The sequence below is a fragment of the Phyllostomus discolor genome, chromosome 3 (assembly GCF_004126475.2).
Source record: "Phyllostomus discolor isolate MPI-MPIP mPhyDis1 chromosome 3, mPhyDis1.pri.v3, whole genome shotgun sequence".
Classification (NCBI taxonomy): domain Eukaryota; kingdom Metazoa; phylum Chordata; class Mammalia; order Chiroptera; family Phyllostomidae; genus Phyllostomus; species Phyllostomus discolor.
This window is the reverse complement of record NC_040905.2, coordinates 99,703,019-99,722,243: the sequence shown is the minus strand read 5'-3', so window position 1 is coordinate 99,722,243 and position 19,225 is coordinate 99,703,019. Positions and strand designations below refer to the sequence as shown.

The window sequence follows — 19,225 nt, the reverse complement described above, 5'->3', positions numbered from 1 at the left end:
TGCTGAGATTTATTAGTGAGTAGAGAAATGCAAATCAAAACCACAATGACAAGCCACACCCACAATAGCCATAATTTTCTTTAAAAGTGAAAAATAACTAGTGTTGTGAGGATATGGAGAAATTGAAACCCTTATACATTACTAGCAGGAATGTAAAATGGTACAAGCACTCTAGAAAAGTTTGGCAGTTCCTCAAAAAGTTAAACATAGAATTACCATATGACCCAGCAAATCTACTCCTAGGTATATGCCCCCAAAAACTGAAAACTGGTATTCAAACAAAAGCTTGTATGCAAATGACACCACAACACTATTCACAGTAGCCAAAAGGCAGAAACCCAAATGTCCACCAAAGGATGGCATGGATGAACAAAACTGGTATATCCATACAGTGCAATATTATTCAACCATAAAAAGGAATGAAGTACTGATACCTGCTACAATACGAATACACCTTGAAAAGATTATGCTAAGTGGGAGGCCACACACAAAAGGCTATATTGTATGATTCCATTTATATGAAATACGTACAACAGGGAAATCCATACAGAAAGCAGGCTTGTGGTTGCCAAAGGCTGGGAAAAGGGGAGAGTGCAAACTGGCTGCTTAATGGGTACAGGCTTCCCATTTAGCATGATTAAAAGTTGTGGAACTAGATAGTGATGATGGTTGCATGACATTTGTAAATGTACTTAACACTCAATTCTGAATAGTAAATTTTACATTAATGTTACCACAATTTAAAGAACTCCATGATTTTTTTCTTCTTTCTTCTTTTTTTTGTTCAATCCCTCCACCTCAACTTCTACCCCTACTTATGATATTCTTGAAAAGATAAAATTACAGGGGGTAAAAGACCAGTGTTTACCAAGGGCTACAAAGAGGCACAAAGAAATTAAGGGGATGAGGGAACTACTCTATAGCTCGGCGATTTTCAACCTTTTGCATCTCATGGCACACATAAACTAATTACTAAAAGTCTGCAACACCAAAAATGTATTTTTTGCTGATCTAACAAAAAAAAGCAGATATACTTTGATTCATTCACAAAGGATGGCTATTGTTGTGTTAGTTGCTGTCATTTTTTTATTTGACAATCTAAGGTAAAAGAGATCAGTGCCCCTGACTAAGTAGTCAGGTATTGCATCTTAAAAATTCTTGTGTCACCAGTTGAAAATCACTGCTATAAGTTTGATTGTGGTGGTCATGGTTACAATACTATATGCATTTGTCAAAACTTGAACTACACAGCATGTAAATTATACCTCAATAAACCTCACTTTAAAGACAATATATTTCTTTATAGTAAAGGTATAAAAGACTTGATTTACTTTTAATAATTCAGTAGTTCCTGTCTTGTATTACCTACCATATTTAGCCTTTCTAAATGGAAATGCAAAAAGGTAACATAGCACTGGATTAAAATCACTGCTTTCCAATGAAGCCAAGGATGGTTAGCGTCTGAATTAATCAATCAGGTATGAGGAGAGCTGGAATTTACAACTTGAAAAAAGATTAACTTAGCCAAGATACAGAAAGAAACAAACAGTGCATTTATACCAGTAAAAGATACTCTTACCTATACTGATACTATAATAGTAAGTTCTAAATCTACAGCAAAAGAGAAATTTTACTCTTTATCAATGCCCAAGAAATACCTGACAGTCCTTTAGAACTTAATTTTTTAAAAAGAAATACACTATAGTTCTTAATATTTTACTGTTTACCCATTTTGATAAGCTTTCAAAATTGTGGCTTAGTTCTTATTAACTAACCACTGAGACAATGAAAAAACTTAGAGTCAAAGTACTATCTATGACTGAAAAATCAGAAAAATCACTGGCTGAAGCAGAGACATGAAATCCACTACTAATTTAAGTATTCTAAGGACCTGAACCTCAACTGGCATAAATTTGTATCTTACCAGGATCAAGAACATTGGTAGTTACAAAATCTTGCATGCTTTTAATCTCCAATACAAATGTGAATTCAACATTCAGTATTTAACAAAAAAATTTTGTTCATACTAAATAATCATTTACCTAAAGGTTCCTGATTCGAAGGCACCTTGTTAATTTGACTTTCTCTTGGCCTTTATTTTTAACCCAAGCTAGTTTACAGACTTAAAAAGAAACTCTGCTTCAGGTCCAATTTGCATTGCTTCTTCCTCTTTTGTCAGCAAGTCCTGGAAGTACTTTAGAAACGTCCATTTCAGCGTGGGAAATGGCCAAGATTGAAAGGAAATCTCTTACTCCAGGACCTCCCTAGCAGGAGAAGAACAAAAAGACAAAGTCTACAAAGAAACATGTCCCACTTCCAGGCTCTTCAGTTAAAAGCCAAGCATAGCACCATAAGGACAGAGGAGATCAAGAATCACTAAGAGTTACACACTACAGGAATCCTAAAAGAAAGAATCTTAAAATCAGACCAGGACTCCATAATCAAAGAAAAGGTGGAATGTTTTATTAATATAAGAAATGTGTACAACCACCTTTATAAAGTCCTAAAACCAGGCAAATAATGACTGTAGAGTTAATCTCATAAAGTTCCTCTAGATAACAGACTCAAGCATATCCTCAAGGGGCTGACATGCATGCGAGATTCTCTAACAATTACATATTTTAAATCTTTAAAAATAAAAAGTACTATGGTCACTTTTAAAAATAAATGTACTGTGTAACAGATAACATTACCACCACTTTTTTTTTTTTAAACAAGTGAGACTGGTCAAAAAAATATGGTTCCAAAAATCTCTCGTAAACATGTTATGAAAAAACAAATATGCAATTCAGATATAGGTACTTTTAAAGAAAACTAATAGCAAGACAGACACACATTGGCACAACAGTATACAGTACACCCTACAAATCTTGGGCACAGTCAAGGTTTTGGGGCATCAAAAGAACAATCAATATTCTATCATGCATTCTTGAACATCTAACACATGTTAAATGATGACATATAAAGAAGACATTTAACTGAATTTCATATTCCACACCAGTAATTCTCAACAAAGACAAGGACATTACAATATCTTTAGGGAATTCTCAAATTCTACACATGACCTCCACTCCAACCTTCTTAAAAAATATACCTTAGGAAGAAATCTGAAATACCCTGGGGTTCTATTTCTTACTTTACTAATGTATTTATACTAAAAGAGCAAGTGGATTTTTACATGGACTCTGATTCCTTTCAACATCCTCAATCATTCCTATAGGACCTATCTCCTTAGGTATCCTGAGGTAGGAAATATGCTCTAAAACAACAAACTGGTAACAAAACATACTATCTGTAATCAGAGGTAAAATACATTTGGTGAACCCTCCTACCTAAGCACTAGAATATCTTTTAGGGGCCGTGATGAAATAGCCACTTCCTACCACTAAAACATAAAGAAATAAAAAAGGTCTCAAAGAAAAATCTCAAAAGATATGATCTTCTATATCAAATAGTTGGGAAAGAAAGATACTTTTCAGAATAATCGCACTATTCTAACTATAGAAAAATTTACTAATGAAGAGAGTTTTTATAGTTATTGAAACATACAAGAGGCACCAAGGGCCAGGAAACAATGTTCCCATTGTGCTCATCAGTAGGCAGAAATAACATTGAGGTATTTAAAGTAGCTTTAAGTTTGAGAAAGCTATGGAACAATTCAAAATCATCACTTAAGCCATTTTAAACGCACAAGGTCTATCTATATCAACCCTATCTTTTCTTTTTTTATATTGTATAGGAAATGGTTTAATAAGATTGATTTAAATGGTTTAAAAATAAGAACCTTTTATAATTCCCTTTTACAACAAAAGACAACTAGATATCAAGTTCCTTAGGAAACATCATTTACTCATTTTGAGAAAATTTACAATGCCATAATGTAAAATAGTACCAAAATCTCATGATAGCTTAATACTACATATATAGTGGTATAATGGTATGAAATTTCACTAGTTCCTATCTTTGCTTAGAGGAGACTGGCAGAGAATTACCTTTTCCATGATTCCATGGGTCCATTTCCCTACTGCCTTTAAAACACACACACACACACACACACACACACACACACAGACTGGGGCTGGGAGAAAGCAAAGCAGCATGTACATAATGTTCTTGTAAGGATTAGTTCTTAAATTTCAAAGACATAATAAAAATTTAAAAAGCTACAAACTATCTTTTAGTTTGCCCTTACTCTCTATTTAATTTTATTTGTTCCTGCCCTCCAATATATGTAGTCACAAAGATTATTTTTGCTGGATCAGGATTTCAACTGGTATCAAGTTTTAAAAGTGTGAAGAAAAAAAATAAAGAAAAATAAAAAATGATGCAGATCTATAGTCAAATTCCTCATAAGCCAACTTGAAACAGGCTTATAGTCTAATGGAGCAGAAAATGAAGAAAGAAAGCCACTACTATACTAGAGGGCAATTAACTGCATCTCCACCAAATCTCTTTTAAGTATGCATATAACAATAACACAAATGTCATATGCCATACTTAACAGAAATTTAAAAATTATGAGCTTCCATTCACATCACTCTCATACACTCTAAGATTCAATATAGACATTATAAAATTTTTAGAAGTTATTACACACATACTCACTCTAGAAGAGACAAATGAAATTTGAACTCAAGTATGAGTATGTACATTTGTAGGAAATTCTAAAACTTTCTGAGGAAGAGAGATGAAATTCCACATTTGGTCAGACGTAGTGACATCAGCATTTGTATAGCACTTTAACAGTTTTGAAAGTAACTTTCCCAGCTTTATCTTTAACCAACTCTAACTCTACATCTTAGGAAGGCAAGAATGACCTCCTTAGGGGGACAGCTGGTAATGCCAATACAAAAGCCCTTTGTCTTCCCATTCTTAGTCCACTGCTATTTTGATGACACCAGCCTTTCCTAAGATAAATATTTGTGAAGGATCAATACTAAAAATGCACACATTCTTAAAAATAAACACACCTTAGAGAAGAATCTAAAACACCGTGGTGTCTGCTTAAGAAAGAAAAAAAACTTTTAAATGGATTAAGGGGAGAAGAGCACTACTGGTGTAATTGTTACATCCTCAATAAGATTACAATAAAAACACTGCCAATATTAGCATTATAGTAACTATACAAGATAGGCAACTTTAAATAAAAGGCTTTTTTTTTTTTTACAAAACTTTGTTTTATAGTCAGTCAACTAGTAATCCCTCACACACACCCTAAATTAATTTTTAATTTCAAAATATTTTCCGAAAAGGGACAAGATTCCACTTATTAAAATGCTATCAGTATTTCAAATAATGACAGAATTAATCACTTTTAACAGAATAGTAACTCAAGTCATTCAAAAACAATTCAAACTGTCTTTAGATTCCTTTAAACCCAACTAAAAAATAAACACTGAATCTCAAGGTTTTCAGTCCTGCTGCTGGGTCTACTACTTTTTTATTTGTCTTCAGGTTTATCCAAAGAATATAAGTCAAGCAAGAAAAACCACCAAAGTTTTAGGAAAGAAAATCCAGGATGTGTTTGCTTTCTAATTAAATATATATTAATACAATTGTGCCATACTATGTGATAGGGGTCATCTTTGGATCTTTTTAATCTAATCAGGAAATAGTCCAATTCTATAAAGGCAATGGAAAGTTTGACGTCTTTCCTCAAATTAATAGGATTTTCTGTCTAAATTCTGGCAAATCTCACAGGTCAGTGAAGGGGACCAATGTCTTGCCCTTTGGGATGCTGATTTTAAGGTGGTTGGTTGCTAAGAAACAAAAGACTCTCCCACTTTCCTGCCCAAAAGATTCAGAGAAAGACCTGCTACAGGAAAGAAATCTCAGCTTATTCACCTTGGCTTAATTTAAATCAAGTATGGTAGATAGGAAGGTTTCAAGCAGGGGCCTGGTTAGCTAGATCACCCCTTGTGTCCCACTGAAATAAGAATTTACCTGAAGCATTCTGTCTTCCTCAACTACCTGTAAATTGCCTAGTTCCTTTAAAATCCCATCACTACCCCCCTTTCTCCTTTGTCCAAAAAGACAAATACACCCAATTTTGCCTGTCTTTACAATTTTCATGCTTAAGTGAATTCCCCATGTGCACATATTAAAATTTGATTTTTTTCCTGTTAATTTCTCTGTTACGGTGATTATTAGTCCAGCTAGAAGAATTTAGACAGTGGGAGAAAAAGTTTTTTTAATTTAGCCCGCACACCAACACAGAATCTGTCATTAGGGCAATGAATCTGGATTTCCAGGGTTAGAACCAAAACAAAGAATCTGGAAATAAAGTGTTACCTTTCAGACAAGAAAGGGTTCATATCAGGAATATAAACCAAGGAGACCCTCAAGAAACTGAATAGCAGGAGTAATGGATTGTTTCAAAAAACTAAGTATTTCAAGATGAAAGTTAAGATTTCAAACATAGAATACACCTCTTTTAAAATCAGATTAAAATGCTAAAGAGAATAAAGACAACTTTTAATGAATTTAAATAAAAGGGAAAACATTTATATTCAAAGAACTTCAGTAAAAAAATGATATGTTGCCAATGCTGTCAAATATGGAGGAAAAAACCTAATCTATGTCACTTAAAGGGCAGGGCATATTTATTAGTGGAGTCTTTTCCCTAATCAACAGAAAAGGTATTAATGAGGAGGGATCCCAAAAAACCCTGAATTTATTCAGAAAAAAAATGTGTATTTATTCTTAATGTTTAAATTTCAGTCACCTTCAAAATATGCTCCATTTGATACAATGTACTATTGAGACTTTTCCACTGCTCAGAACAGTTTTTGAACTTGTCTATTTTGATGCTTTTTAGCACTTCTGCCATTTTTTCTTTTTGGTTTTCCACCTCTTCCACATCAGCAAAATGTTTCCCTTTGAGGACTTTTTTCATCAGGGAAATAAATAAAAGTTGTTCAGGACAAGATCAGGTGAGTAGAGATGGTGGGGCATGGGGGTCATGCCGTTTCTTCGTCAAAAACTGAACACATACCACTGTGTGGGCAGATGCACTCATAAATCACCCATCATGAACTGGACAAAGGCGTTGAAGGAATCTAAAAAAAAAAAAAATCCCTGAAGCCAAATGCAGCCTCTTATAACAATGCCAGCTGGCACACTGATACAGCCAGGGTCCAAGAACACTCATCTAGCAGAGAAGGCCTGTACTAGAAGAGGCCCACTCTCCAAAAGATAATTCTGGTTTTCCTTGGGTCCCCCATTGTATAATGGATGCCACCCAAAAACAAAAATCTAGTAAATATTTAGTTTCACAATTTTTAAAAATCTGTGGACATACAAGATCTGTCCAGAAAAAGCCCACCACTAATATAACGAGAATGGTTTGCATGACATCGATGTAATCTGACAGCCACAGAGTGGGCTGGAATGCACATGAGAGAACAGTGATGACTTCACTGTACTAGTCAGAAGGCACGGTAGATGCTGCTGACAGAGCATGTGTACTGTGTGGCCGTTGCATTCAAAGTGACTGAGCAAATGGAGCAATGAATCTACATCAACTTCTATGTTAAGTTCAGCCAAATGGACGCGTAGATTGGTACGCTTCGCTTCCTTGCACAACCATAAGAAGATAACCACCAATTTAAAAACAAACACAACCAGAACTGCCAGAAAACAGAACTGTATGTAAGTCCAACAACCAAGGAGTTAAAGAAACACTCATCCAGACTGATCAGAGGAACAAAGACTGGCAGCCAGGATAGAGAGCGTGCAGAGCAAGGCAGTGGCTGGCAAACCAAGAAATCCACATTCACATTCAGATAAACTGGGAGGAACAACTGGGGAGCAAGACAGACCACGCAACCCAGGGTTCCAGTGCAGGGAAAATAAAGCGTCAAAACCTCTAGCTATAAAAATCTGTGGGGATGCAGTCACAGGAAAGTCTGTTGGAGGGGTCCACGGGGTCCTAGAACATACACAAGTCTACCTACCTGGAAATCAGAACAAGGGCAGCACCAAAAGGGGCACAATTCACTTGTGGGAAGCAGGTGAAGTGATTGAAAGCAGGGCAAGAGCCATGCAAGTGGCATTGTTCCCTCTCTGGCACCTACCCCACACACAATGCTACAACACAAGGAAGTGGGTTGCCCTGCCCTGGCAAATACCTAAGGATCTGCCCTTTACAATGTAACAGATGTGCGAAGACAAAGAAATATGACTCAAATGAAAGAACAGATCAAAACTGTAGAGAAAGGACTAAGCAATGAGAAGACAGACAACCAATCGGATGCAGAGTCAAAACACTGGTAATCAGGATGCTCACAGAAATAATTGAGTATGGACCAAAAAAAAAAAAAAAAGAAGTGAAGGCTATGCAAAGTGAAATAAAGAAAACTATACAGGGAACCAACAGTGAAGGGAAGGAAACTAGGACTCAAATCAACAGTTTGGAGCAGAAGGAAGAAATAAACATTCAACCAAAACAGAAGGAAGAAACGAGAATTCCAAAAAATGAGGGGAAGCTTAGGAACCTCCAGGACAACTTTAACCATTCCAAAATCAGAATCACAGGGGTACCAGGAGAAGAGGAAGAGCAGGAAATTAAAAACTTATTTGAAAAAATAATGAGGGAAAACTTCTCCAATCTGGCAAAGAAGCTAGACATGCAAGTCCAGGGCACTCAGAGAGTCCTAAAGAAGTTGGATACAAGACGACACATACCAAGAAACACATATTTAAATTACCCAAGATTAAAGATAAAGAAGAATCTTAAAAGCAGCAAGAGAAAAGGAGACAGGTACCTATAAAGGAGTTCCCATCAGACTATCAGCTGATTTCTCGAAAGAAGCCTTGCAGGCAAGAAGGGGCTGGAAAGAAGTATTGAAAGTCATGAAAAGCAAGGATCTACAACTTAGATTGCTCTACCCAGCAAAGCTATCATTTAGAATGGAAAGGCAGATAAAGTGCCTCCCAGACAAGGTAAAGTTAAAGGACTTCACATAATCACTAAGCCCTTATTATATGAAATGTTAAAGGGACACATATAAACAAAAGAAGGTCAAAACTATAAACAGTAAAATGACAAAAAACTCACAACTATCAACAACAGCATCTAAAAAATAAAAACAAAAACTAAGTAAACAACTACAACAGGAACAGAATCACAGAAATGGAGATCACTTGGAGGGTTATCAGTGGGGAGTGGGAGGGGGAAAATGAGGGAAAGGTACAGGGAATAAGAAGCCATAATTGGTAGGTACAACATACACAGAGAGGTTAAGAAGAGGATAGGAAATGAAGAAGCCAAAGAACTTATATGTACGACTCATAAACTAAGGGCATGAACTAAGGCGGAATGCTAGAGGGAAGGGGGTACTGTACAAAAGGGTATAAAGGGGAGAAAAATGGGGACAATGGTAATAGTATAATTAACAAAATACACTTTTTAAAAAAATACGAAAAAAGAAAAAAAAATTGTGTTAAGCCTAAACAGTCCTTCACATAAACTATTTGGATGAATCAGAAGGCTTTTGGGGACAATGCAATGAATGAAGCCCAAATAAAAGTGTGACAGAAACACTTCAAAGATGGTAGAGAGTATGCTGAAAGTGATCCACTTTCTGGAAGTCCTGCAACAAGCAGTACACCTGAGAATGTTGAATGTGTATGCATGTCAATGAACAAAGATCTGCGACTGACAATGCAAGAACTAGAAGATGATCTGGGGATTCCAAAAAGTGACTGAGTCCAAGATTTTGACGTAAGCTCTTGGCCTGAAATATGTAGTGGCAAAATTCACTCCATGGCTTCTCCTACCAGTGCAGAAGGAACATCATGCTGCAGTTGCTAATGACTTGATTCAAACCGCTACCAATGAACCAGATTTTTCTCAAGAAGGTAGTTAACAACCAGACTACAGATATGACCCAGAAACGAAGGGCCAGTTGTCCCAATGGAAGTCATCTAGTTCTCCACACCTGAAGAAGGTGCAGCAAAGCCACACTGAGATCAAAACCACGTTAACTGTGTTTTTTGACTGGGAAGGCATTGTCCATCACAAGTATACTGTTCCAGGCCAACCAACTAAAAAGGAGTACTACTCAATGTTCCTCATTGGTTGAGAGATGCAGTATGACAAAAATGACAGCAGGTATGGGCAACTGATGATTGGCAGCTTCATCACAACAACATGCCCTCTTGTGCATCACATCTCATGCAGAGTTTTTTGCCAAAATATCAAATTACCCAGGTGGCTCAGCCCCCACTACATCCCAGATTTGGTGCCCTGAAATGTCTGGGTTTTCCCAAAACTAAAATCACCTTTCAAATGGAAGAGATTTCAGATCATCAATGACTTACAGGAAAATACAATGGAGCAGCTGATGGTGATTCCAACAAAGGATTTTGCCAAGTGTTTTGAACAGTGGAAGAGGCAATGAGAGAACTCTGAGGTCCCAAGGTACCTACACATTGAAGGAGATGGAGGCATCACTGTCCTATGTACAATGTTTCTTGTATTTTCTTTAATAAATGTCTTTTTCATCGCGTGTGGCTGGATACTTTCTGGACAGACCTCAGTATATATGAGTATACAATTACCTCAGGCCACTGCAGAGTAATTAACAATTTTCTTGTTGCCCTACAGGGCCTGTAAGAATGCTGCTGAAGTTCTTTATTATGATAAAAAGTAAGATAAAGGAAAAAAGTAGTGCCTCTTATTTATAACTGAAGAAATAGCATAACTTAAGAAGTTCCATGCCAAAAAAACATAAAACTACAATTCTGATACCAGAAACCTCTCTGAAAAAGTTTTTTAAAATAATACAGAAAGTCTGTAAATGGTTTTTAAGTAATAAACATGAGGTCCTAGACATATTATGAATAAAAACATAAGTAACAACATTAACCTCCAAAGCAATCATTTGTAACAGGAATACAATTTCCTTTTTTGGAAGGATATAAAGATTAATACAGTTAAGTAATTCACTGTTTAGAAATCTGTTGAATCTGGAAATCTTGGGTTTCTGTCATTCCCTAATCAGCAGGCAGACAACTGGCAAGAAATTTGTTTCCTCCTGTCACCTGATGGAATGCCAGAAAGCTCAACCCTGTGCTTAACTTTTAAGTGATTAGATTATTTAAAGAATGTACAAGTAGATATGATAGAGACACAGGATAAGATAATGTGTAAAAGAATTTTAAATATGAGAGCAAGGTACTTTTTCAAAATGCATAAAACTTAACGACTCTTCAATGTCCATATTCTCTCTTCTATAAAAGATCTGGCCACCTCACTTCCACTAGAACACTGTCCCTTTGAATCTGTTCAATCAGTTTATTTAAGTTGCTGTCTCAGGCTAACCAGGCTGCTTGCTGTACAATGAACAGTTCCTCTCAAAATGCCTCCTACAGTAAAAGTGTTGTAAACTTTGAAGTTAACTCCAAATGCAGAAACAAACTTGCAGAATTCTATTTTCAAGTACCTGCTTAAGGAAAATAGAAATACACACAATAGAGTGTACATTATTTGACGCTCTGGTCAAGTGTGCATGCACTCCCACTATAGTAGGGAGTGCATGCACATACAAAGGTTATGTTTTACTGGGGAAGATAAATGAAAATTTCAGGTAGTAGTAAGTGCTATGAAGAAAACTCAGCCCTGGCCAGGTAGCTCAGTTGGTTAGAGCATTGTCCCAATATGCCAAGGTTGCAGGCTCCGTCTTCGGTCAGGGCACATACAAGAAGCAACCAATGAATGCATAGGTAAGTAGAACAACAAATGGATGTTTGTCTCCCTCCTCCCCTCCCTTCCTTACTCTCTCTAAAATCAATACAACAAAAATGTTTTTTAAAAACCCACAGTGAAGTGTTAAGAGAACACTGCTTCTTCTCCCTAAGGAGTAACATTTAGGTTGAGACAGCATGTGAGTACCCCAGGTCAAATACTCCAAGATCAGCAAGCTGTGCAGTAGCATGCAGCAACAACAGGACATGGAAACTCCCTAAGGCAGAAAAGAGCTTGAGGGGTGCTTTGGGGCAAGAAAAACAAAGAAGAAGGGGAGCATATGGCTCTGTTCAGCCCTTAGGGACTTAAACTAATTGGGGAACAAGAGATCAATCATTGAAGTGATATGCAGCTAGTTTTTATTGTAGATTTGTTGCAAGATTCAGAAAGGATAGGGATAACTGAGGACAGAGGTAGCATGGTAGGAGTCTTAAGGAAAGCACAAGGGTTATTATACTGCTGAGTGTATGAAAAACAAAAGCTAAGCAAAAGTAGGCATGGAGAGAGTAGAGAAAGATATTAATACATGAACTTGTAGCTCATAGAAATAAACGCAGCCAAGCAGAGGAGCTCTGTGTTCCCAGGACATAAATGCCTGTAAAGGTTAACAGCAGATCCATCTTTTGAAATTGATTTCACAGGGATCTTCAAATATCCCAATAAAGTATGTTTACAGCAAAAGAGGAATGAAAGAAATATGTTGAAGACAAAACCGTTGTCAATCCTCAGAAATCATTAGGTTGGTAATAAATTATAGATAATATTCAAAGATTTTCTTCCTGCAAAAAAAACAAATTAAGGCAAAATCTACCTATATGCTCCACTGATGGTTTTTTGGGGGCTGTGAAGGGGATGGGAGTATAACCAAACTAAAAAGTCATTATGTATCTGCACCTTAATTAGGGTTATGGTTACACTGAATTTAAGAACTAAACATATGTAAATTTTATCTAAAAAAAGTAACACAATGGAATTCAAAAAAGAATTCTAAGAAGAAAACTACACTCAACTAATACAAGATGGAGTAGATGTATTTTAAAAACACAAACGTCTCTACATCAAAAAACTATAGGAATTTAACAGTTAACACTCTAAATTTTAATGTTAGCACTCTATACTACAGGTGTGTGTGGGGGGGAGGGGCGTGTTTTATTTTGTAGTCCTCAAAATAAAATAGGTTCGAAGAATACTTTAAGCCAGCCAAAGACAAGTAACCAAAATAACAGCAATACAAGGAGAAACCACACAAATAATAGTTTGTGTGAATCCACAAATCGAAGTCCTCTAAAATGAGCCCTACGGATTTATTTTAGGCGGTTAGAATAGGGAAAGAAAAGCAAGTAAGCAAGTGCTACTATACACTAGGCAGTGAAGGAAGAAAATCCTAAATTAAAAAGTTGTGAGAATTCAATATTCCTAAAAGACACCATGGACCCCACTCCATTGTATGTGTATGACTATTCCATACAATGTTAAGTGTCCTCACCTGAACTAAAGTGTGAGCAGAAAAAAAAGTGCTTTAGTGATCATCCTCAAAATCAAAACCAGATAACAAATGACCAACTTTTGCTTATGAAAATTCCCATATATTGGGCTGAAAACTTTTGTCTGAATTAAAATCATGAATTATGAACAGAATAGTCAGGTTTTAGCAGTCTCTTGTTTAGATTATTTGCCAATTGCCTCCTACTGTGGTGTGTGTGTGTGTGTGTCTCTCACACACACACACACACCCCAATTAATTTTAATCTTCCTAAATCATGCCACTTTCCTGCTGGTAAAACGTCAATGGTTCCCTAAAGTCATTCCAAATATATACACTTAAACTATGATTCAAGGTCTACCATCCAGTTCCAATCCAACTCTGGACCTTTATCTCTTACTTGTGTCACTCCTCAGAAGTACCCTTCCTTCTGAGCAAACTAGAAATACAAACAACTTACATTTTGCCATCCCTCTACTTTCTTCTGGGTTTTTTCGTTTTGGTTTGTTTTTGTTTGTTTGTTTGTTTTGTCGTTTTTTTAAAGATTCACCATGCCCCATATACACACTATTTACCGTCAAAATAGTAGAGCTCAATTTCATGGCTCACTGATCCTCCCCACTCAACCACAGCTTTTCCTCCTGACTTTCCAGGGTTTGTTTGTTTTTGTTTTTTTAAGATCTTATTTATTTTTAGAGAGAGGAAGGAAGGAACGAGAGGGAGGGAAACATCAATGTGGGCTTGCCTCTCACGCACCTCCTACTTGGGACATGGACTGAAACACAGGCATGTGCCCTGACTGGGAATCAAACCAGCAACCCTTTGGTTACCATGTCAGCACTCAATCCACTGAGCCACACCACCCAGGGCTGACTTTCCAGGTTTTAAACTCTGTTAATCACATGTAAAAATCACTATACCAAGAATTACATCACAATCAATACCCATATAATGCTTTACCTTTTACAAAGTCCTTTCTTATCTGCCAAACTAACTACAACCTTCTCTATTAGTCATAAAAATCCCTAAAGCATCAGTATTTCTTGAACTGGAATATTTTCAATGAATTAAGAGTATTTCAAAATCTATTACCAAAAAAACAAAACAAAACAAAACACCAAAAACGACCCTCAGTTAGACTCCCAATCTATAAAGGAACCAAACCAGAAGGGGGAAAAGGTTCAATTTAAAGATACAATTGCCAATTGTTTCATAAATAATACATGTATTTTATAATGGAAAAAATAAACTTTCTCCCCCAAATTAAACACCCATACACATTCTATCTGAAAAACTTTAGTGTGCTTGGAAATCTGTGGTACAGAATTGGCAATCATTAAATTCTATTTAAAGCTCTACTTACAGTTATATGTAATTCCTATGCAGTTTACTATATTAGGTATCTATGGACATTACAGTACAGACTCATAAAAGGCTCAATAGACAACTCTGACTGCAAAAATCCAGCTTCTTACAATGTCAGACATTAGTTCCCAGCTTTTCTACATGATCTCATAGCCCTCTTCCTTGTCCTTTGGTCTATGACAACAGAGAATAAAGGTATCTGTACTTTTGAAAACTTTAATCTGTGTAGATTTTACCAAAAAAAAAAATAGAAGCTGGTTTTAATATACATTTTCATCCTTTCAGAATTGTAGAAAGATTCTATACTGGGCCCTGTAAGATACTCAGTATATATCTGTTAAACGAATAAAGTCCTAAGATTCCTAAGTGTATAAGTAAAATCTATTTATTTTCTGTTGACTTGAATGCTTCCTCTTGTTGAACTAATCTTTATTTGATTTCAATGTCAAATTCATCATGTCATTTGGAACACTAAAGTGCATAATAATTACACATTTAATTTTAAAACAAATCATTCTGATCTCTATCTTGATTGGTACAACTGATTACTTCCCAAAATAAAGTGAAAAAAAAGAAAGGCTTTGGCTAGTGGCAATGATTTTTTAAAAATTTGCCTAATCATTCTTAAATTTTGAGAGTACAGTAATAGAAAGGAAGACTACAATCCAGTACTAGATAAATGCTTTCTGTTAAGGTGTGCTTCTAGGGAATGTGGGCTTGCTCTGCTCCCATAAGACACTAGTCTATTTAGCCACATGGAACACTTCCTGTCAATATCCTGTGTGAAGTATCATGTGTGGCCATGATTGATTCAACAGTAGGTTTCGAGACTGACTAAAAGAAACCAACAAATAACACTTTTTTAAATTTTACTTTTTTCAAACACCTATATTTAGGAAATAGAACCAAAGAAAGCAAAGGAGGAATGGTACAGAAAGGCAAAAAATCTTTTAAAAAACCAAAATGGTTCAAATGAACCACAGGAATCTACCTGCATTTGAAGATGTTTAAAAAAATAAAACACATTTAAACAAGAGGGAAGATCAAGCTCCACTCTGTCAGTTAACTGGAGACTGTCACCTTTCCTGAACTGAAGTGGGGACAGAACAACCTCAAATTTAACTTAGAAAGTTTATGACCTGGCTAATAACTGAGGTTTTTTAATTAAAACAAAACAACTGAAGTGATCATGCAAATAAAGTTATGGGGTATTGTCTATACTTCTCTGCTCCCTCTTCCACAAAAAAGTCAAGTACTTCAATATCCTAAGCAAGTGCTACTCCATGTAAGTATATCTTCTAGTATCTGTCTACCTACGCTAAGTTCTGAGACAGAGCATAGCTTCAAAAAAAGCTACATCCCCCCCAACTCTGGGTCACCCCACCCCACAAAAAGCCAAGAAATAAAGCACTTTTAAAAAGAAACGATGGGACCCTGACTGGTGTAACTCAGTAGGTTGGGTACTGTCCTGCACACCAAAAGGTCAATGGTTCAATTTCTGGTCAGGGCACATGCCTGGGTTTCACCCCCATTGGAAGTGTAAGTCAAACAACGGACTGATGTTTCTCTCACACAACATTGATATTTCTCTCCCCTTTTCTCCCTTCCCTCCCCAATCTTTAAAAATAAATAAGATCCTAAAACAACAACAAAGAAAGAAAAACATAAGAATTAACAAGGGGCCCCAGCAGAGTAGCTCAGTTGGTTCAAGTATATCCTGATACACCATGGTTGCAGGTTCAATTCCCAGTCAGCACACACACAAGAGGAAACCAATGAATGCATAAAGTGGAACAACAATCATTCTCCTTTCTTCTCTCTCTGAAATCAATAAGTAAAAATTATTTTTAAAAAGGAAACATGGATAATATTAATAATGCACATACATATCCATAACTATTTTGCTTCATATCTCTCAAATAAAAGTCAGGCAACCCCAGCAGGTGCCCCCAGCTACTCCATTAGAATTACAAGCTACAAGTTATTCTTTTCCAAAAGCTCTAGGATCTTTGAGAAGGGTACTTCATATAGTATTCTAAAAGGATATTAAATTATTTTATATATGCTGACCACAATACTGAAAAATAATGAGAAACCCAATGTCAAAGAAGAGCTCTCAAATGTCAAATTCACATCCATTTATCATCCAATTCCTCAGATGCAAAAAATTACACATTTCAACCAAAGTACAAAAGAATGAAAAATGGCAATTACAGATAAAAATATTTGAGCTAGTCAACTGATTTTATTTAAGGCACTCACAAACCCTACCTGACTGTTTTCAAACATTTTTTTAAAAACTAAATAACATCTTAATTCTAAATTTAGACATCAACTTTTAAAGACATCTAGTTATACACATCAGTTCTCACTGGATTTGGCAAGGCATATTAAATCGAACACGATGCACACCACCCATTAGCCAAGAGATTCTTTTGATTTTTTTTTATCAAGTGTTAAAATGTTAAGCACTAACAGTTTACCAAATTATTTCTTTCCAAACACTGCTGGAATTAACATCAGGAAGAAAAAGTTATCCCAACTACCTGTGTGTCTTACATGTATTTGGTCAGTTCCTGGACAATCATAATGCAAGTACGCTTCAAAGTATGAATGCTCCATGAATCAATAATCCTAAAATATACATATTTAGGGAGTTTTAGGCACCAGGCTAAATTTTAAATAGTCTCTGAATATTACAAGCACTTACTAAGAGAGGTAAAAATAAATCAGTACGGAATTAAGCACAACTGCCCCACGATTAATCAGAAAGACACCATCACTTTTTTTTAAGTTGATGCTCCTACTTATTATATCCATACCAACCAGGCCCCAAACCGATCTGAGAGCAAATCCTCCATTCTAGAGGAAACTGTACTAAAGTGAATGGCCAGGTATGAACTGCTCTCCACCAGGGTAACTGCCCCTGCACTTGTGAAAACTTCATTTCCCAGGACCACAGTGGGTCGGCCCCAGTAATATATTTCCAGTCTCATCTCGTGCTCCACAACTATCCAGCCTAAAGTCAAAGAAAATCCTTAAGAGTCGGATGGTGGTGTTTTTTTTTTAAGTGTTAACACGTGGGGAAGGGGTCAGAGAAGCAATCACAGTTAAAGTCTTTCACATGGGAGCTGAGAGGGCGCGAGACCAAGGAAGTGAAAGGGTAACAGAGAGGGTCCTGAACTATCAGGGTCCCTCAACTCTTATCCCAAACAAGGGGGAAGATGGTAACTAGAAAGTGTCCCCATCATCACGCCCTTTTCTTCACCACTCTAGAACCAATTCCTAGGCCAGTGCCTCCGCCGGGCGCTCAGGGTCCCAGCCCCGGGTGTAGAGGAGACATTTAGGCCTAGCCTCCAGTAGCCGCCTTCCCCGAGCCGGGGCGGGAGGAGACCCAGGAAGCCGCGCCCGGTTCCCGGGGGGGTAAAGGGCCTAGGCCGCGCCTTCCAGCCCAGCGGCCTTAGGCCTCGGCCCGCCTGAGGCGGGGCCGAGGGGTTCGGGGTAGCGGGCTGGGCTCCGGCTCACCCACCTGGGTTGCCAGTCATTCCAGCTCCGCGGGTACTTGGTGCCGCCGCCGCCGCTGTTCAGCCGAGACCCCGGGGCTCTGCGGCTCATTACCTTCCCCGACACGACATGGCCAAGCGCCGCCGCCCGAAGAAGCGCGAGTCGCCGCCCGAACCGATCGCCGCCCAGACTCCGCTCCGGCCCGGAGATGAAGAGGAAACCGAGAAGGAGGAGGAGGCGGCGGCGGAGGGCGGGGGAGGCAGTCGGCCGTTCCGGGTTCCGCCTGAGCCCGCAGCGTAGAACGAGGAGGCGAGAGCAGCGCGGCGAAAGGGAGGTGGAAGAAGGGGAGTCGACGTCTCTTCCAGGCCCGTGCGCGGCCCGCGACGCCGGGGCCCAGAAGGAGGACAGCGAGGAGGAAGCGGTGGCAGCACCTCCTTACGCTCCTACAGCTACAGCTTCCCCGCCTCCCGACTCCGCCCGCCGCGCCGCCGCTGCCGCACGGCATGCTGGGAGCGAGAAGCGAAGCCGGCGCCCGCCCAGGCAGGGCACAGGGGCGGGGCCGGGCGAGGGGGCGGGGCAGGTGGGCGTGGCGATAGGACTGCCCTCCTGCGCCCAGGGCTCGCCTGTACTTCCCGCAAAACGCGCCGAAGTCCGGGACCCGCCGCGAGGGTTCCTGGGAGAGGGGATCTCCGCTACCAACCCTACACGCACCCTGTCCCAGCACGCCTCGGAAACCACCTGACCCTCGAGGGCCGGGCAGTCAGGGGTAAACAAGCATCCAATCCAGGACTTGGGGTGTGCGTGCGCGCTTTCAGGGTTCACGTGCGCCCACCGCCTCCACCATGTATGGTGAAAAATAAAAATAATTTTTGAAAAAAGGGAGTGGATATCGACCTACCCGGCCACCACCCTTAGTGTGCCCTGCTTGGGCACACTATTTCTTGACCATTTCTTCACATTGTGAAAAACTACACTGAATGGAGGGAGAGAGGAAAGTGATCACCAATCCATCCGCACATCGTGAATTGTAACTTGAAATCCTCTCACCCTTGTACTTGTCCATCTTCCCCGCCAGAAAGAGGTTGGCTAGAGTGGGACAAACCTGAGCACTTTCCAGCCCCACA

General features: G+C 38.4%; 1 protein-coding gene across 1 annotated transcript in view; it reads right to left on the bottom strand.

Annotated features, from left to right (window-relative positions):
* SMG1 (SMG1 nonsense mediated mRNA decay associated PI3K related kinase) overlaps nucleotides 1-18,253 on the bottom strand; it is a 100,492-nt gene extending 82,239 nt beyond the window's left edge. The window contains exon 1 of the mRNA XM_028529281.2: nucleotides 18,127-18,253. Coding sequence (XP_028385082.1) covers nucleotides 18,127-18,212 — 86 coding nt within the window. The 5' untranslated portion in view covers nucleotides 18,213-18,253. The remainder of the gene's footprint in view (nucleotides 1-18,126) is intronic.
* Between the last annotated feature and the right edge of the window lie 972 nt (nucleotides 18,254-19,225).